At 38.3% G+C, this 20,749-nt stretch overlaps 1 protein-coding gene across 1 annotated transcript in view; it reads left to right on the top strand.

Annotated features, from left to right (window-relative positions):
- The window catches only part of LOC124168284 (protein kinase C), a 105,905-nt gene that overhangs the window by 72,900 nt on the left and 12,256 nt on the right, over window positions 1-20,749 (top strand). Inside the window, exons 9-14 of the mRNA XM_046546433.1 lie at window positions 5,609-5,766; window positions 7,538-7,663; window positions 8,912-9,066; window positions 17,635-17,773; window positions 18,571-18,759; window positions 19,346-19,492. Of these exons, the coding sequence (XP_046402389.1) occupies window positions 5,609-5,766; window positions 7,538-7,663; window positions 8,912-9,066; window positions 17,635-17,773; window positions 18,571-18,759; window positions 19,346-19,492 (914 nt within the window). The remainder of the gene's footprint in view (window positions 1-5,608; window positions 5,767-7,537; window positions 7,664-8,911; window positions 9,067-17,634; window positions 17,774-18,570; window positions 18,760-19,345; window positions 19,493-20,749) is intronic.

Below are 20,749 nucleotides of genomic sequence, written 5' to 3'. Positions count from 1 at the left end.
TTATCTTGTGATATCATTCTGTATTTTGGGCTTTTATTGGTAGTGTTTCTGGTATACTTGAAAGAACCATTGAATGTTTCAAAGAAGTAGAATCATTTTCTGTAGGTTTAAGGAAAATTTTTATCAACAAACCACTCTGAATTCTTTCTTTTCCATTTGTTATTTACTAAGTAAACTGCTTTTGTTTAAATAAAATTAATTGAGATTATTTCCAAAGATTTAATGTAACAGTAATTATCCCATAAAGTTTGACCTGCATTCCCCTCTTTAAAAGTTTTCACACATAAGAAGTTTTCAAACCATGGTCTTGGAAAAACTTCATTTCAGGATTCTATGGTATTAATTACCTTCGATAGATGATCACTTTGCAGTAATGAGAAGAATTCATAGAGGAGTGTGGTTAATTTTTAATTTCGGTTACATTTAATAAAATATATAATATAAATTGTCATTAACTGAATACTTAATATTAAAGTATTTTATGATGAGAACAAGGGAAAAAAATGCACTGTTAGCAAAATCATAGAATTCTGTGTGCCTTTTTAATTATATTAATGAAAAACACGTGGCAAGTACTAACACTAACAGAGATCTGAGATCAAGGAATTGGTTAACCACAAAATAATTTAATAAATTGTCGTATTAATCAGTGAAACAAGATGCAACTTCAGCGCATTGCTATGGAACTTGCCCACCGACAGTCGTCCATCAAAATCTCTGATAGAAAAGTGGAGCCAATTAATCTTTAATTGTTGGTGAATTGAATTTAAAAATATGTGAGTTAATTATTTTTAGTCCCTTGAATTTTGTTCCATTGCGGTTCTACGCTGAATATTTGAAACATGACAAAATTAATTTTTTTCAGTCTTCGGTTTTCATTTTCTGTCTTAACCTTTTCCCTACTGTACACGTTTATATACGTGTGGCCGTTTCTTGACCCGGCAGAGGACGGGCGTACGTGTGAGATTATATACGTGTGAGATTTACCCCGCCAGGAGATCGAAAGCTGTATATATACGTTTTCTAGCTCCCCCCCTTTTAGGATGGTTGTGGGTTTACGACGTCTTTGTCTCGGGACCAAACGCTTCGGGGTTTAGGATTAACCCTCGGAATCCGGGAGCAGAATCCGGGAGCAGGTACCCGGACCCTTCCTCTTTTAGAACCCCTCTTAGAGGTACGGGACAGGGGTCATTCAATTGTTTATACAGTCATTTTTCGAAATAAATATTTGTTCATTTCTCAAGAAATATACACTAAGAATTGAATTATTTGTCTTTTGAGCATCGTTTACAATTTTCAAACGAAATTCTATGACAGATATTAACTTATATCTCGAGTTATGTATAAACATCAACATGGAAATTGTTGCTGCGTCAAATGCATTAATAATGGCCTTAGAACTTTGTTTAAAATTTGACAATGCTCAGATAAAAATGAGGAATTCAATTCAAAGTCTGCAATTTACGTGCAAGCAACAATTATCCATTTGCTAAATACAGTAAACTCTTGATTTTACGAAGTCAGTGGGACCGGAAAATTGGCACTTCGTAAAATCGAGTTTCGTAAATTCAAACCTTTTTCATAAGTCACGAAAAAATGTTCGCTTTTGTTTCTTCCGCCGTTTTTTGTCTTTAGTGGTCTTATTTAAATGTTTTCGGTGGTTATTCTCGGTATAATTCATAGAAAAGGCTTTTTGCTATCGATTTATGATGTGAAAAATCGTTAAATAATTATATCACCGTAAAATTCCCATTTCTTGTTCATACTTCAACATCAACGATCGCTAAAGAAATTCCCGACCAGTTTAGAAAAAGTAATCAAATAATGAATTGCAATGTTTATTAACAAGTTTGCAAGAATTAACAGTTATAAATTTGTGGTTAGGAGCCAATAGCTACTATTAAGTATGCAAACGATAGATATTTGTTTCTGACACCCACGGAATTTTAGCGGCAGCCGGCCTAACCGCCATTTATGTCGCCCTCTATCGCTCAGTGACGAGAAAAAAAGAAAAACAAAGGTCTTAGCCCGTTTCCAAAATAACCTTCGTAAGTTAATATTTCGAGTTACTTCGTATTTTCAGCAGAATGTGCTCTATTTTCACTGAGATTCAATTACGATCATAAATAACGTAGGATGTGATTATCTTCTGGCGAATATTTGAAGTAAATTCTGTTTGAGTTCTCCGTCCGACTACTGTGTTCCATCATCTTCGCAGACGTTGCCATAAAAGACTTAATTCTTCATCAGGACTGTATTCTTCATACCGGGTGTGAGGTGACCTGTTCATGTAGTATGTTTCTCTCATTTTATGCCGACAGGAGCAAGGTTCCAACCGGAAAACGACAGGAGAAACATCTTACAGTATCGGAGAAATATAGATAGAAACGTTATTATCCACATTGATTGTTTTCCTACAAGAGACGTTTTATCATTTCTCAACGTGGTTAAGTATTGGTTTGCTAGCGTGAATTCCCAAAAAATGACACGCAAAAACCTGTACCGTCACCTCATTTAGTTTTCGTGTTCCTTTCTCCGCCGTATTGAAAGTTAGGCAAAGGATCATTGACATAGAGAAAAGATTTTCTTAGTTTTAGCACTAAAAAATTGTCGCGCCATAATCGTAAATAAATATAGTGTGGAAAGAGCAAAGAAATTAATTTCAATTGAAAAGTCAGCAGAGAAGAAGAGAGACAATTATAAGCGCGGCACCATTTTCCCGATAGTGGAAGATACTTCTTCCGCCTCTCTCCGGTTAATAACTTCCCCCCGTTGCAGGTAAAGATGAACCATGCCCTTCTCCACAATCGGGGAACGTTCCCAGTGGGTGGGGTGAATAAGAGTGGGATGGGGATTGCCTGAGGGAAGAAGTGTGGTCAGCACAAGGACTGGTGGAGGGGGCAGGACAAAGAAGGGTGGGGAAATGGCCTTCAGCTCTGCCTCAGTCTACTTTTGGGGGCCGTATTTTTTTGCGACGCACACAAGCTCAGTCTCCTTAGGGAGGGAGTGAATGGGAAATGCTGGGGAAGGAGGGGTTTGGGATGCGTAAGGTGGGTGTCAGCAAGATCAGCCAAAGGCGGCAGGAGGGAAGGGACGGCTTTGGAAAGACAGAACCCCAGCATGGGAGAACGGGGAAGCGCGTGAGAAGAAAGTTCATGGTTAGACTTGGAAGTGCGTCTTCATTACGAGAAGCCTGAAATATAAATTGGCGGTAAATAGAGCCCAGTACTTAAGATATTTAAGTTGTTCATTCACAAAGGCCAATATATACACGAAAAGATATTATGGCACGGATTGCATGTATCAACGTCCATTTCGGGATGTTATTAATTTCTGTTCCCATTTATAAAAGTAGCAAATATATTTGAAAGAATGATAATCATGAATAAAAATATCTAAATCGATATCCAAACGCACATGAGCAAAATAGATGAATGTATACATACCGATCCATCGCAAGTAATACCGCTCAAGCTTCTTCCGGTATAGGACTTTAAAATTCTGGATAATGCCTTGGTCCAAGGGCTGGGACTTGCTAGTCGAGTTCGGGGGTAAAAAGAGGACTCGAACATTAGCCAATTTTAGATCTTCCACGTATTTATGAACGGTGGCATTATCCATTATTAAAACAATTTTGCTGTTCTCTCCAGCAATTTTTCTCTGTAGACGTATAACCGTTTGCTGGAAAATTTCTCGGGTCATCCAGCTGTTTTTATTTGCATGGTAAAAAACGGGGAGGGCTTCCAATTTTACATGTTTTAAGCACCATGGCCTTTCAAATTTCCCAATGACAACGGGCTTATTTTGTCCGTGCCCGTTTGGTTGACGCACAGCCCCACAGTAACACGCACTTTACTCTTTTTTCCCCCATGGCACCTTTGCCCTTTGAAACCCAGGGTTCAGGGGCCAGCGAGGGTGAGCTCGTCGAGGAAAGGGTCCCGGATTAGGGACCCTTCGAAGTGCTTCGGCGAAAAGTAGTCAAGTAGTCTTCGAAGTACGTTCACAGCAGTGCAAAGGGTTAATTAGGGGTGTACGAAATACTCCGCGCGACCTTCCTGACATGTTAAACTACGAATTATTGTCGATGCTATGTTTACGAACAGGCACGTAAATAGGGGCATAATGTCAGCGGCGATATTTTAACTTAACTCCTACTCCCCCTAAATTCCCACAGTGAGGTTTTTGGCGACCCATTTCTCTCCAAAGTTGCATTATCATTTACGATTTCGCACTTTTGATGGACCACAGTTGGAAGCGCTGATGTTTTAGCTACTTACGCCGGCGTAACTAGTTTTGTTGACAAATTTTTCGCCGTAGTTCGTATAAACGAATGCCATTTGCTCCTAGGGACCGAGCCGAGGTTCGTAAATTCAAAAAAATTCGTATAATCGAAACTTCGTATAATCGAATAGCGCCATGTATTTAGCATAGGCTTTTCACCGGGACCGCAATATCACTTCGTATAATCGAAAACTTCGTAAAATCCTGCTTCGTAAAATCAAGAGTTTACTGTACATATAAGCAATACATAAGTTGACCGCGAACCAATGCCGCAGGTATGGTCGTAAACCCAGAAAGGAGGGAGCACAACTACTCTCGGAGTTGGAGATAATGCAAAGTTCCTGCGTGGAGGGGTCGAAAAAGGTTCAGCGAGACCCTTCTTAAGGAATGCCCTCCAAAAATGCTCCATACCACGAGAAAGAAGAGTGTCTTGGGGCTCAGTATAGCAGTCATGCTAAGACGAAAACTCCGCCGTCTCGAAAGGGTTAAACAATTTGGTAATGAAGGTAGTCATTTTAGTCATAATTTAATGGGATAACATAATAAAGTAATAATAAACAATTTCGACAAATATTAATCAAATATGATTGGTTTCGATGTACTACATCATCTTCTGGCCATCATCTTCCATAAGATGAATGTAGCACATCAAAGCCATTGTATCAAATTTATTTTTTGTGGAAAATGCCGGTTTTATTATTATTTGATATGTTAAAATAGGATGGTTTCCTTTTTTTTTTACTGCCTAAATCGAAAGATTATTACTCCTGGAGTACGTATTTCACGCCTTTAGATTTTGAAATGACGATATCTATTTTTCGTGATTAAATGAACGCACTGCTACGATGCAGGCTGCTTGCTGCCGAGCATGGTAGTAGCGCAGAGTACCCTGCTAGCAGGTAGCACTTGGCTTAAATAAGGGTTATTACTACCCTATCAAATGAAGGAAACTTTCCGACCTTAGGCAGTTTTGATAGGTGATTATTAAGACATGATTCCCTGAGCTCTGTGCCTCATGCATGCATTGGTAATCTCAGACGATGTAAAACTCCTATCTACTCGTTTAGAAACTAGGTCCCTTTGTCATCACGTGGAGTGGCATTGCATGGGCGGCAATCTGGCCTTTTTCAAATGAGGATAAAATTGACCATTAACATTCGTCTAAACTAGGATTTCTAAAACCAAATAATTTGTATATTATGAATACACTAATGGTGGGTAATGAATCACAATCAATGCCTTTCGTTTTCTTTGATGAAGTAAACTACCCTATTGCTCACAGCAAATCTAATGCCTGATTTTACCATTATTTTGGTTTTGATTGCAGGGCGGTCATCATATATAGAGCCTTCGTTGGATCGAACCGGTAGAGAGAGGAAGGTTGGGCTGGAGGACTTCAACTTCATAAAGGTGCTGGGCAAGGGGAGTTTTGGCAAGGTGATGCTGGCTGAGAAGAAGGGCACAGACGAAGTCTATGCCGTCAAGGTCAGTACACTCCTCAAAATCTTCCATTACTCCCTCATGTACACTTACCGCAGGGTGCCCGCAAACTGGGAATACAGCGAGAAGACTAGGAAATGAAATGTAACAGAATTGTACTGGGAAAAGCTGAAATATCTGGAATCTTTTCGAAAATGTGGGAAGTAACAATTAGCACCATATACTGTGCAGCACAGATTGATTCCTTGCGCCAAACAAAGTACAGTGAAAGTCTAGTATGGCAAGTACGGCATATTGTGAGAATTGCGTTACAGTGAATGATAGTCTTTGTGCTGCCAAATGGCCTATGTGTCACATGTAAAATAAATTAGATATAGCGAGGGCAAAAAGTACCTTTTATGGTATGCGCTTGGTATTGTGACAGATATCTCCAGAGTTATTGGCAGTGTACCATCATAGGCCTATGAATAACTGAAAAAATACGGATAGAGCGAGGCTGAGAAGTCTCTGCCGCGCTGTGTACTTGGTATTGGGAGGCATATCTCTTCAGAGCGGCGCATAAATGTTAATCTAGAAGGTCATCAGGGTCACTTATTTTACCGGTGCCGGAGCAAAGAATATTTCTGAAAAGAGGTGCATGAGGTTAATTGCATCAGTCAATAAATGTTTAAGCATCATGGATATAATACACTCAACTGTGCTAGTTAAATTGTTATGCACAGCTCAACTAAATGACTTCCCATCCTGCGGGTATGGAGTTTATGAATAATCCATAATATTAAAGCAAACGTAGCTTTGTGCTGGGAGAATTCTCAGTCCAGGCGGCCTGTCAACGCTCAGGGGCAGTGTCCAGAGCTTGCCGAGGCCACATGATGGAGCATAGTTTCAATGGCTCAGCTTATGCTGGTATATGGAAAAAATTAGCAATAAATTAAAATTAAGCAATTAGCAAAAAATTAGCTTCATGGCCTTGGTGCGTTCAAGGAAAAAAAATTTGCTTGGGTCATATGTCATGTATCATTTTTTTGAAGAACTAAAAGCAAACTGCTGCACACACAGTGTGTTGAAATTGAGTTTAGTTGTTTCTTAGCTGCATCAATTTCTTTTCCTGAGTTTACTTCTCAATTCCACATCGTATCCGCATAATTTTTCTTTCCGAGGTGTCCCTTTGAACTATTCAAAGTTTTAAATATCTTGGCCTCTTGGTCTTGTACTGAACCTTTCCAGTGACACCATCCTTGTGCATGACTCAAGATTGCATGTGTAGGTATCCCTCGTTTGACATGGCTTTCGCAATACTACGACTGGGTCTCAAAATGGCTCTCGATTTGTACAGTCTGTGTGCTTTACCTCAACGTAGGAGCATGACAAAACTCTCACATTACCTTTTATAAGCATGGGAAAAGTAAAGAATGTGATTTACCTAAATATATTCATGAAGTAATTGGGTCTACAAAAAATAGCCATCTCTTGGATTTTCGATCACTGTCATATTCTCTCCACTCTTATGTACTCTACAAGTCTACTCTTTGTACTCTTTTGATGCCCATGTATGCAAATTAGCCCCCAGAAAAGTCAACCTTTTGTGCACACACTGTAAATAATGTTTTCTGATATACACCTATCACTTAACACTTCTAAATAATTATACATACATCTGTATAGTAAAGTGAGGAATACCTGTATTTCATTATTGAATTTGAAAAAAATAAAATGGAAGAACATGTGATGATTATTGTGATTGTGGATATGTGGTGATCCTCATGAAATTGATTTTGATTAAGTCATTATTTACTGATTTTTTTTGCCTCTTCAGGTGCTGAAGAAGGATGTGATTATCCAGGATGACGATGTGGACTGCACAATGACTGAGAAACGGATCTTGGCACTCGCGGCCAAGCATCCTTTCCTCACTGCCTTGCATTCATGTTTCCAGACAAAGGTTGGTGACCATTTTTTAATTCTACCTTCTAAGATGGATATATGCACCAGTCTAAAAACTGGTTATTCTATCTGATAGAAATTTCAGTGCATAAAATTTGTAAATGTTGGGAAAAAAAATCTTGTATTCAACTACTGTCATTTTCTTAATTTGATGTCTCCCCATCTCTGTAGAATTCGTTTTGATTGATGGTAAAATAAATAATGATGGGCGAATAATTGAAACAAGACTATTACATTACCTTTAAAACACAAAATTTATCTGCGTATTACATCAGTCTGATAAGCAGTTAGTCTCTCCTTATGGGCACGCTACCTCACGTGTGAACAAACCAGCATTATTTCAGAAGCTATAGTCTATTCATTTTATGTCTGCGGGTGAGCTTTCGTGAGAGCCCGGCCACTCTTGGATGGCTTCGCTGATAGGGGAGGGGTAGTACCGAGGGAGAGAGGAGGAGCGAACATAACGTTGCCAAATGTACATAGCCACTCTACTTTGTCACTGAAAACGTGTGAGTCATAGGTGGCCACAGGTATTTTGGCCGCGGCACCGAGACAATATACCTACTCATTTGGAAGGCATTGGGGATAATCCTTTCACAGAAGCCCATGACACTGCCAGCTACCGCGCTGAATAAGGCACCGTTGGTAGAAGGCATACTTAGTCACATGCAAGGAGAACGTGTGAGCTTTGGCAACACTGTTCCACGAGCAGATTCACGATGTTCACTCGGCGGAGGTCTGAGAGCGACTCACTGAGGCCATGCCTACTGTTTGCTGATTGGCAAAGGCAAAGTCGCATGTCGAGAAACATTCCCTCCCCTCATCTCCACTTGCTTTGACCACACCAGCTCACCCGAAGAGATAAAATCAACAGAGTATAATGTTCACTGTAATGGTGAGGCAATAAGGGAGGAGCCAGGAACAGGAAGATGAAAATGGGAATGAAAATAACTCTATTGTTGAAAGGTTAACCCTTTCACTGCTGTGAACGTACCTTTTCTGTTTCCCTGCCATGCGCTCAGCACTTTTGCTGCATGTGAGGGGTAGGTTTTTGGAGATTTAGCAGCAGCAAAAGGGTTAATATAATGGATTAAGGGCAATTTGGCCACAGATGGAGACTTATCTATTGGAAGATTGTATACCTGCGCGTTGGGATTAAAGCCTTTATCATTGAAAGAGTTATATTGCTGGATTTGCCTGTGTTAGTGGCTTTTTCTGTGTATTAATTAAGATTTATTTTCAACAGGATCGACTCTTCTTTGTCATGGAGTATGTGAATGGCGGAGATCTGATGTTCCAAATACAGCGTGCTCGTAAATTCGATGAGCCCCGCGCGAGGTTTTATGCTGCAGAAGTCACATTGGCCCTGCAATTCCTGCATAAACATGGTGTAGTGTACAGGTGAGTCTGATGGGAATTAATTTTACACATAAATTTGGTCAGTATTAACTCCTCAGCTCATTTGTCCTTTTGCCACTTTTTCTGGTGGCTTGATTTTTCTTGGCCTAATGAATATCATAGGGCAATAAGACTTTTCTTATTGCAATTCATTTGCAAAAAGTCGGCCGACCCTCTGTAGCCTGCTGCACTGATGGTCCCAGTCCATCTCATAAAATAGGGAAAGGAGTGAGTACTGAGAGGGAAGCCATGCGCTAAGGTTCCTGGGGTGAAAAGGACTTCCCTGCAAAGTTCCCCCTTCCTCCACTTACAGTCCGGCCGCCGAGAGTTGTCCGTTGACAGCTAGAAGGGATAAGGGGCAAGGTTGCCTGGTAAGAAAGGGAAATGCCCACATCACATGTAAACAAAAGGGTTAGCATAAGAAAGCAGCCAGAAGGGACGACGAGCGTGAAGGATCCAAAGGAAGAATCCTTTGTTTTGGCGATTCACAGAAAGGGCTTATTTTGGTGGTTCAGGCTTGTTTCAGTGCTTCATATTCAGGTGACAACATTGTATGACTAGGCGAGGGTGTGTGAGGTGCATTTGGGGGACAGCGATTGGTTGTAAACCATTTTGGCGCAGGGTTCTTCACCCCTCCTTTTGATGTGCCATCGGACAACTCTCGCCGGTTGGACTGTACCTATTTACCTCTTGTGTGACTTCATCAGCCACCTTTTAGTGATGAATGAACTGTTCATATTTAATTTTCCTATTCTGATTTAATAAAAAAAAAACTGCCAAATTTGTGGAAACCATAGCAATGCAATATATGTATAGGCAGTCTTTACCTGAAAATAGTCTACTCAGTATGTACTTAAAAATTACTTTTCTGCTAATTGTGCAATTTGCTGGGCTTTCTCGGTAGCACAGATATTTTTTGCCCCTGGGAAAATGTACTTTCCTCTTCTTACTTTGTTTTTGGTAAAATATTTTTTTGTGTAGGAATAATTTGTGTGTACTTTTTCCTTGTTTTATTTGGGCTCACTTGGGCTTACTTTGTTTTTGGTAAAATATTTTTTTGTGTAGGAATAATTTATGTGTACTTTTTCCTTGTTTTATTTGGGCTCACTTATGATTCTAATGTAATGAGGAACAGTGGCGCCGACACCATGGGGCCCGAGCCCCCTTAAAAATTCGTTATGGGGATAAGGAAAAAATGTGTCAGGCTTGTCGATTTTTCCCCGGAGTATCCGATTATCTAGAGTCGAGTTTTGAGAGTTCTAATGTGGATCATATGGCTCTTCTAAAATGCTTTACAAAACTTTAAAACTCACAATTTATAAAATTTCCCAGGACAAGACCTCCAGTATGGGCCCCACAATATTTTTTTCATAAATCAATGCCCCTGTTGAGGTATGCTAATGAAGTCCATGTTTCATTGCTATGATAAAGTCATAATGTATTGAATGTACATCAAATTTACAAAGCCATACTGCAACATGGACTCCGTATATTTTATAAAAAAGTTTATATTAACCCATTAGCGGCAGAGTAAAGAAATACTTGAAAATATATAATTTTTTCTCTTCAATTTACCTAATAACATGCTAAATAAGGTAAATTGAAAATATGGGCCTTCAAAAAAATTTGCTTATGGTAAAAAAAAAAATGTTGCGTTTTCGCAACGTTGGCCAAATCCGGTATCTGTATGCAGTTATGCAACCCGCATTACAAGATATTGCGTCTCATAGGAATATGCCGTTTTTACTGTCGGATAACATCCTATACCTTTTTATGCCACGTATATGACAAATATTGTCTTATTGGATAAATAAAATCCTTAGATATTTTGTTTCCAATGAGATGTTGTTGTTATTTGTCCTAAATCCACTATAAAATAGACATGCTTTACGGTTTGAAAGAAATTAGTCAAAGCGAAAATTTTCTCAGAAGAGCATGTATTTCACATTTTTTCATTGACTTTAATTTTATCATTGCAGATTGAATTACAACAATTGGCTAGTTATGAAATACTCAAGCATTTTGGGTGCAATGGAACATAAGATTTCGTACATTCATACATGGTTTGGCTTTTACACTGTTTCGGCAACTACTGAATTTTTTTTAACTCTATGGCCAAATTCGTCCTTTCATGCTTCACGAATCCGCAATGAAGTACATGGCTTACTTTTTCTATGTTTATGGACGCGAATTGTATAGGGGTACGTCATCTACAGACTGATTCACTTCACTTTTTAGATGCGTCCCTGCTAGATACGATTTGAAGTCTACCAGTGAAATTTACTTCCGTTGCATAACCTGTACAATCTCCTGGCATTAGTGCAAATGCTGTCCAGTAAATTGATAAGCTAGGACCGTTTTTCCCCTGAATTCTAGTGCGGTAATTTGCATTAGCATTATCAAGTAGGCCACGCCTCCCATGTATTTACTATACTCCCCAATAACAAGAGTAGTATTTTCTTTTATTAACATGTATGTATGTGAAATAGTATTTACTTTTTTCTGCTGAAACTTTTCCCTGTGCCCAATGGAAGCGAAAAACTTGTATTGCTGTCTACAGGGACAATCTAGTTATCATTCCATCGAACAATACTAAGACCTTCGGCTTTATCAAATGTTTGTTTTCATGTTCCTCTCGGTTTCACGTCGATGGTTTTATTATATTCTCTCAGGCACTCCGTTATATTTTCACAGATGGCTCCAGTGACAAATAATACTTTTTCTTTCATAACAATAAATAGTCTTCAAGATGAAAAGAAGTTATCGAAAAACATACGATGATTCGAGGGATCAGGGATAACCTTGAGAAATTCCAGAATAACACTTGCTTCCAAGCGTAAATTTCGATGGAAGTAATTTTCTATCGCCTGGTTGAACCCTAAAACCGTCTGAATAACATAAGCACCAAAGTTAAAAGCAAAATCGAAAAGGCTTGTTTTAAAAGAACATTTATGCACTGTAGTGACCAAAGTAAGGTACCATTTGCTCATTATTTCAAAATTTATGCGCAAATATTCCGAATTGTAATAATTTTTAATTCAAGTCGTCAAATTGAGGTCATAATTTACAATTCTATCATTTTTGTCAAGACAGGAATTGTCTGAAAAGTGTAGATTATTTTTTATTTGTCTAAATATGTTTTGGTCCAATCATTTCCGAACCAAATGTACGCCTTATCGTCTTCATTCACCCAATATCCTGTTGTGGAAGACGGTGATATAGCTGAATCGTGAAGTAAGGAAGGACTAATTCAGATTGAATGTACAAAGTTTTGTGTTCCATTGCACCCGAAATGCTTTCATGTAATTCATAAATAGTCATTATTTGTTGTAATTCAATCTGTTGTGATAAAAATGTCAATTAAAAACTGGAAAATACGTTATCTTCTGTAAAAATATTCACTTTGACTCATTTCTTTCAAGCCGTAATGCATCTCTATTTTATATTGGATTTAGGTAAAATACTGCAGCATCTAATTGGAAATATAATATCTAAGAATTTTAATTATCAAATATGACGATATCTGTAAAATACGAGGCAAAGGAAGGCGTAGGATTGTATCTGACAGTAAAAACGGCATATTCCTACGAGACGGAAATGTGGTAATGCGGGTTGCATAACTGCCTATAGATACCGGATTCGGCCAACGTTGAGAAAACGCAACATTATTTTCCGGATCTGAATTTTGCTTAATGTTGACTCCCTGACGAAATATAAGCTTTAATATCTATTAATTGAAGTTTCTACGTCCACATGGACGAATAAAAAACTTAATAAAGGGAAAAGTTACTCTTAGGAAAAATTATTTATCTTGCTTAACAGGAGACTAGAAAATGGACACATTTTGAGTATTTTTATAAATATCGAAATACTTATTAAATGTCATTATAATCTCACTAAAAATCAGTTTAAACTTATTTTTATCGAAAATAGCAAATTCTACATGAATAAAATTCAATTGAAAAATTTTTTTGCATCTCTCAATAATGTTGCATTTTCGCAACGTTGGCCGTAAATGGGTTAATGAGAAGTAAAATTATGCCAAATGCAAATGTATTAGCAAAATACCCTATGAGATGGTGGGCAAAGCTTCTTGGCCTAACATATTTAGCAGTATTTATGCCCAGGTCCTGGCACTGAAGTAGGTGATGGGTAGAGGTCCGTGAATTTCGCGAGACGCGATATCGCGAAATAACACGAAATAACTCGAAATCGGTAAATAAAAACAAAATTTTGCATTATTTGCGAATATAGGTGGTTTAGCGAAAAAATCGCATCTAATGAGTCATAATCCATTGTTTAATGCAGCCGACGTTCATTTGCTCTTATCTCATTACGATTCCAAGGTCAATTGGCTCGTTTAGTCTCCAGCATAACGCATCCGCGTAATATCGCGCACTGTAGTGATTTCTCCGCCAGAATTTTCCGTTAAATTTATCACAGCCTCTCTCTTTCATTCCCATGTGTCAATCCTGAAATATTTAGAATGATGCTCTCACCTGAAGAATTAGATATTATGAATTAAAAATGTGCTGAAAGAAATTTAATGTGGCTGCGGAAGAGCAGAAATACAAGCTCACACGCCCGGTACGCGTCAATGCCGAGCAGTAATTCCGGTGACTCACCGCGATGCATTAGACAGCGCTATTGGATAACTTGCAGCAGGAAAACCTTGAGTGTGGGTCTCATGTAACAATTTCGTTGACTTAAAGACGGCTGCTGGCTGGGACCGGGCGGCCGTTCACGGCATGGCCCACAGCGTGGCAGAGAGTCGTCTCGTCTGAAAGCGGCCTGAAGTTCGGGCGTCGTAATGTGAACGGCGGGCGGCGAAAAGTCGTTTTGTCAGAAAGCGGCCGCTATGTAGCACTGACTGTATTTCACGCCTTAGACGGCGCGCCGGGCCAGATTGAAATGGGTGCCGTGGTGACCACGGCGGCCGTCAACGGTGCCGTGCCGTCAACTGTCCGATTCGATTCGTTTAAAGACATCCATAGACACGTATGGTTATTTGAAAGCATGAAGCGATAGCAGTTGGGGGAAGGAAAGGAAGGAACAGAAAGGATAGGAGGAGATGGGGTTCTCCTTATTAGCAGACGGATCGTCGAATATTCGGCTCTCCACTGAGCTGAAATGCAAATAAAATCATTTCGACATTGGCCAAATCTAATATAATTCTTCAGGTGAGAAAGTGTCTCATTCTAAATGTTTCAGGATTGATTAATGGGAAATAATTTTTCAAGTTTCTTTGAATCTGACTATGTTTTGTTATGTGTGCTCCTTTCACTGCCTTTCCTGACCGATTGGCGACAGCTGTAATCAAAGCTAAGTGATTTTGTTGTATCTATCTGCTGTCCTACCTTCCCTCAACACCTGGGAGAGGGGTATCAAAAGGGAACCCACGACATGAAACATTTCGGCCAATTTGTAAGTTATACAGTACTATGGTTATACCGTAGCTACCCAGCACTCAGTTTGAAAACACCATCATGATAGGTTGTGTTTTGCGGTTGCACTGTTTTTTTAATCGTAGTTCCAGCTTTAAATATCGAATGAAGGATAGGAATTTTAAAATGCCAAAAGCTTGTGATACTGTTCATACCAGGGCAAGTGAATTCAGCTCAGAAGGATTTTATGTGAAAGACAGAGTATTACTGTGTAAAGTTTACGATAAAAGATTTGAATTTGAAAGATGTGGCACTTTGTTAAAGTGCATCAGTAGCGGTACACATATACGTGCGAAAGAAAGGGGACCCGCAAAACGACAGCTATCATTTGAACATACAGTCACTCAGTCGAAGAAAGTGAAGGAGGAGCTTGTAGTTGCTACTGCTGAAGCATTTTTAAAGGCTTTATTTAGTGCAGAGAAACTTGACAATCCAAAAATTCTGGAATGGCTCTCTAAGTATACACATATAAGGCAGGGTTAATAAAAATCATGATTTTTTTCAAAAGAATCATTTTTGTTGATTTTTTTTATTTAAATCAGATTTTATTGATTTAAATCGGATTTTATTGATTTAAATGAGATTTTTATGATTCCCCATTCATCAAACATTCAGTTATTTGTAAAACTAACCATTTGGGTAGCATATTGGAGAATGATCGTTTGCAGAAACAATAAGAGGCAACATACTCTAAACTTAATACAACATTTAGTCAATCAGGGGAGAGAACTATGGAAATGCCAATGGTATCAAATTAAAAATTACACCAGCATAATATAAAATTGCCATTGGAAGTATCAAATGTGCTATATTATGCGGTTCTAAAGCATATGAAGTTTAGAAAAATTCTGTAATTGCAACTTTGTATGGTGCCTACGCTTAGAAGTTAAATCAGAAAAAAAATTTTTTTCAACGGGTACACTAGTATTCTAACCAAAGCCATTTTTTAAAATTCTCATGTTACATGCATTCCTACAGTATCATTTCTATTTAAGAGCCACCATTGTGCTGATAACTGTCGATTCATTGCATTAATTAAGAAATAAAAATCAAAATTATACACTTACAGCTTCCTTTTCTTGACTCTTTAAAAATCAAACATACTGATCACATTATGATTCAAATCACCTGATTTAAAAAAATAAAAATCAAGTGATTTAAATCGTGATTTAAATCGTGATTTAAATCATGATTTAAATCAAAGTGATTTAAATCAATCAACCCTGATATAAGGTAGTGGGAATTTGCTGTTTGCAGATCGTATTCACCAAGACTACACCCTTGAACTATTCATATACCTTCTACCAAAATAAGTTGAACCATTTCTTTCATTTAGTTTTGTGAGAAATTTTGTACAATCGAAATTGTGTTAAACGTTATGTAAAATGCTTAATAAAAGTATAAGTATTCATGAAACGTGTAGCATAAATTAATAAAACGCCTATAAACATGGGAAAAATGTTGCATTGAAGTAACACCGCCAAGATTTTCTATAACACCGAAATCACATGGTTTTAAAACGAATTTTAGCCAAAAATAAAACCACTTTCACGGACCTCTAGTGATAGGGCATTAATAAATGGTATCATTACATTGAATTCAAGGTACAGTGGAACTTGGTTAGTACGTTCCTCCTTAGTACGTTTTCCTCCTTAGTACGGCGATTTCCCTCGGTCCCGGTACCATCCGAACAAAATACAGGTAAAAGAATTTGGTTAGTACGTTTGAAAAAATTGCGCTTTCCTGGTTAGTACGCTCAATTGCTTGCCGTGACGCAACCCGCAATTCGTTCTCTAGTGTCTTCTTAAGGGTCGCAAACGTCTGAATTCATGATTTAATTTATTATTATTAGCCATTTACATTCTTCCATTCATTCCACATCTCTTTCTTCTACCGTAATTTATCCAAATGCATTTCTGAATTCTTGTGACGTGCTGAATAATAAAATGCGGCCATTTTTCGGGAATTTCTGACTATGAAAAACTACGGCCAATAAGAAGCCCCAATTTTCCCCACCCCGAGCTCCTCACCTTCTGTTGCCTTTGGAGCGCTTGGGAGTGCCCGCTGCTGCGCTCAAAGTTCGTGAGTGGGCAATTGTTGCTATTGCACGAGTTATCATGATGAAGAAATGAGTCTTAACGGTATTAGACAATTCCCACATTATCTAAAGCAGTACTGCTCCATAAACTCGACGTCGTGCGTATTTACTTGACTACTGTTGCGGGAGCAGACGATCCTCTGGATCTCCACGCGAAGCTTAGCTTAAAAATACTTGATCTCGGAACGAAAGCAGACGACATTAGACAAATTTTGAAAGTAAATTTCAACTGTTTAATATAAAATTTTCTTGTAATTACGTCGTAATCTAATAATCTTGCGTGTCATCAGTCGATATATCGATCGATTTTACAATCGAAATGGTATCATTCCAGAAGCGAATGTCTACGGCTGTTGCCGTAATTTGAAAGTCAATATAATTTTGCCCAATTTTTATCATGTTTAAAAAACCAGTCGACTTACTCCGGGTCGTTGTTATATTCTCCGAGTACGCTGTGAGAAAGAAAAATGACTTGTCTGAGCTTCACTCGTCCTCGTTCCGTAAATATATATAGGATAAATCACGGGAGATAGACGCCGTAATCATGAAATCGTCTCCGGGATGTCCATGAAAAATTGCAATTTTTATTCACGTGGTATTGTTTTTCATGGTAGCGCTCATTTCCTTGATTTTAAATGTGAAAAGAGTTCAGGAAGGCGATCCTATGAGAACTACCGATAGTAATTGTAATTATGACGACTTTTTCACTGATTGCAATAACCCCGACTGCTATTATTTACTTTCCTCGTTAGTACGTTTTCCTGGTTAGTACGTTCATTTTTCGTGGTCCCTTCAGAAACGTACTAACCAAGTTCCACTGTATCTACAACTGAACTAAGGGAAACCCTTGAATTGAAGTCATCTGCAATGAATGTGTCAAAGTGAAATTTGGGTTAGCTAAATTTTAATTTTATATGCTGCCCCTATGTGATCATTGCAGTGCTCAAAATATTAAGTGTTTTTGTCTGTAAGTACATATGTTAAGTTGACCTTCTTAACTCATAAAACTTTTATTTTGATTGCTTGCAGAGATCTGAAGCTGGACAACATTTTATTAGACAACGAAGGTCATTGCAAACTAGCTGACTTTGGGATGTGCAAGGAAGGAATCATGGATGGGAATACTACCACCACTTTCTGTGGGACTCCTGACTACATCGCTCCAGAGGTGTGCTTGACAACATTTTTGTCTGTTATCCTTGGATCTGTTTTTTGTAAATACATATTGGAGATTGAAACTGTAGTAACTGTAGCCAGTTGCTAAGACTGGAATTTTTTAATCAATACTTGAATGAGTTTGGGAAAAAAAAACAATCAACTATCAATATCTGGCTCCCGATCATACAGTTTGCAGATTTACAAGCTCTTTTCTCCTTTATGCTCGTAGAATTAATGCCTCTGCCATATGTACTTCTGTAATTTATTGTTGCATTTAAAACCTTAAATGTGTACTTGCACATTACCTATGCATGTCGATATTCCGTCATTTTTGTCAGTTTTATCTGGTTTATTCTGTCATCTGTATAATTTGTCAAAATTAACAAGTATGTAATTATTCAATGCATTCCCTCTTTAATCCTTAACTAAAGAATTCTGAACCTGGTGCTCCATCATAATTATCTACCGGTAGATTTGTAAGTTGATAGCTATGCAAAAATGACTCCCAACTATCGGTTGCCTCCTCTAATATCATTTCAAACATAAGAAGGATATGACAAGATTATATTTAAATTGGAAGTTGTAATTCATTAGAGCACTCTTTATGTTTGCCAATGCTATAGTAAGGAAAAAAATGAAATATACAAGTGAACCTTACAAAGTTTTATTCTTTTATTTCCAATATGGAGAGGTTTCACAGAGTCAAGCCTGAAGTTATCAGTTATAATGTCATAGCAGTTGGTTTTGGTTATTTCCGAGCTATTTTCCTTAAGTGTGATTTCCCATGTTTCTTGCCTTTTTCTTTAGATCCTTCAAGAGTTGGAGTATGGTCCGAGTGTGGATTGGTGGGCGTTGGGTGTTCTTATGTATGAGATGATGGCCGGTCAGCCCCCGTTTGAAGCAGACAATGAGGATGATCTGTTTGAGTCAATTCTGCATGATGATGTCCTGTATCCTGTTTGGTTGGGCAAAGAGGCTGTTTCTATTCTCAAGGGGGTAAGCACTAGCTGTTGTCTCTCTCGTCTTTTTCTCAGTTCTCCTCGTTGCATCACCTCATTGATTTAAGTGTCCCTATTAAAATATCTGTTCCAGTTCTTAACATTGGGTGTGCCCCATTTTTGTTTTTTTTTACTCTATGAAAATAAGAGAAGACGCTTTATGCACAGTGATGCCGTTAGTTTTATTTATTTAAAATATTTGGATCAGCTTTAATTTGGGAGTTGGTGTATTTACTTTTGTATTATTATGTAGTTCAGATGAGGCATTTATGACCACTTTATGTATATTTCAAATGGTAATTCAAACTTATGTGAACGAAATTGTTTCGTTCTTATGAGACACGCATAACCTAACTCCGAAACTTTGTCTCCAATGAGAGTTGGGAAGAATGTGTGTCCACTGGCAACACTCTTTAAGTCTCCGAGACTTATCGCACATTGTCTCCGAGAGATGTATCACTCCCTATCTCGAGACTTTTAGTTGTCTCCAGTGGACATGGAGCTTTAGGTTTGTGCAAATATGGCAGTTACTGTACCCTTGCAAATGGCTTGATTTCTTATTTACGTTTATTGATGTTTTGCAGTTCATGACGAAGAACTCGGCCAAGCGGTTGGGTTGCGTGGTGTCGCAAGGGTGTGAGGCAGCCATTCGTGTGCATCAATTCTTCCGAGACATTGACTGGGAGGCGCTCGAGGCACGCCGCATCAAACCTCCTTTCAAGCCTAAAATTGTAAGTTTTTGTGGCATTCTTTTTTCTTCAAGATATAATAAGGCATGAATTTCAGGTGAAAGGACAAAACTTTGTACTTTCCTGAGAAAAGTGGATTTATTCCTCAGTGTGTTTCACCAAACTTTGTCTTTATCATGTGTGTATGTACATTCATTCAAATTGATGCAGTGTGATGAAATGGGCTGTGTATTTGGTTAACCCTCCAGCAGGCGCGCCATATTCTCTGACACTAGCGGGTGCGCGTGGCACTAAGTGCAACACTTGGTTTTCCGCTGATATTAATAAGAAAAACTCGAATGAAGAAGCGTAAATTCATGACCTTGTTGGAATAATTGGTGCGTTTGGTTTACTGGGCAACTACGATTAATAACGTGAGGCCGAAGCGGCACAATGTTGCACTTTGTGCCACAGCGTGCCCGCTGGAGGGTTCAAGTTATACGGAATGTATCAAGTTTTGTCTTTTCTTTGGAATTCTCTGTGTCTTACAAGTTAAACCTGAAGTTATCAATTATGTACGTAAATTTCATTTTTAAACTCAATAAAAGCATGCACCAAAGATGAAATTTACCATGAAGAAATCATGAGAATTTGAGACTGGGTTTGAAAACCAAACGAAGTGTTTCAAGTGCACACTGTGGCACAGAAGATGGAGGTTGTGCTAACTAAGCCACTGTCAGAGGAATAAACTTCTCATTGTCACTATTCTGTGACAGACATTTTCCTAAGCACTGCATGGAACAAGTAATTTGGTGAAGAAGATGGTTTAGTGCTCTAACTGGTAGCATAGCTGACCGTCAATCTGGAGATGTGGGTTCAAGTCCCGGCAATGGCAAATTATTTTTTCATGGCAGAGCTCATCCTTGGTGCATATAATTTTGCACTCATGTGCATTACTGGACACTAAAGTGCTTTCGAAAGAAGCACCTTATTTGCCCTAATATTTCTCCATCAGGAAAGCCATCAATCCATCATCCATGAACATCATTGTGGTGAATTTGATTGTTTTAGAACAATGAATAAATGTTAGTTTTGTAAAAGTTGATGTATTTTTTTGTAGAGATTCACCCGAACAAAAAATTGAACCAAGTTAATAATCAATGTCAATGTTTTCTCAAACAGGGAGTAATAAAATGCAAAGCAGCATTTAAATTATTGTTTTATGCCATTGCGTAAAATAATAATTGAAATTCTTGATTTAGGCACTATAGGCAAAAATAAATACATATGTTCTATGTAAAATTTACACCTGTAGATGAG

The sequence above is a fragment of the Ischnura elegans genome, chromosome 11 (genome assembly GCF_921293095.1).
Source record: "Ischnura elegans chromosome 11, ioIscEleg1.1, whole genome shotgun sequence".
Lineage (NCBI taxonomy): Eukaryota > Metazoa > Arthropoda > Insecta > Odonata > Coenagrionidae > Ischnura > Ischnura elegans.
This window is presented reverse-complemented; position numbering and strand designations above follow the sequence as displayed.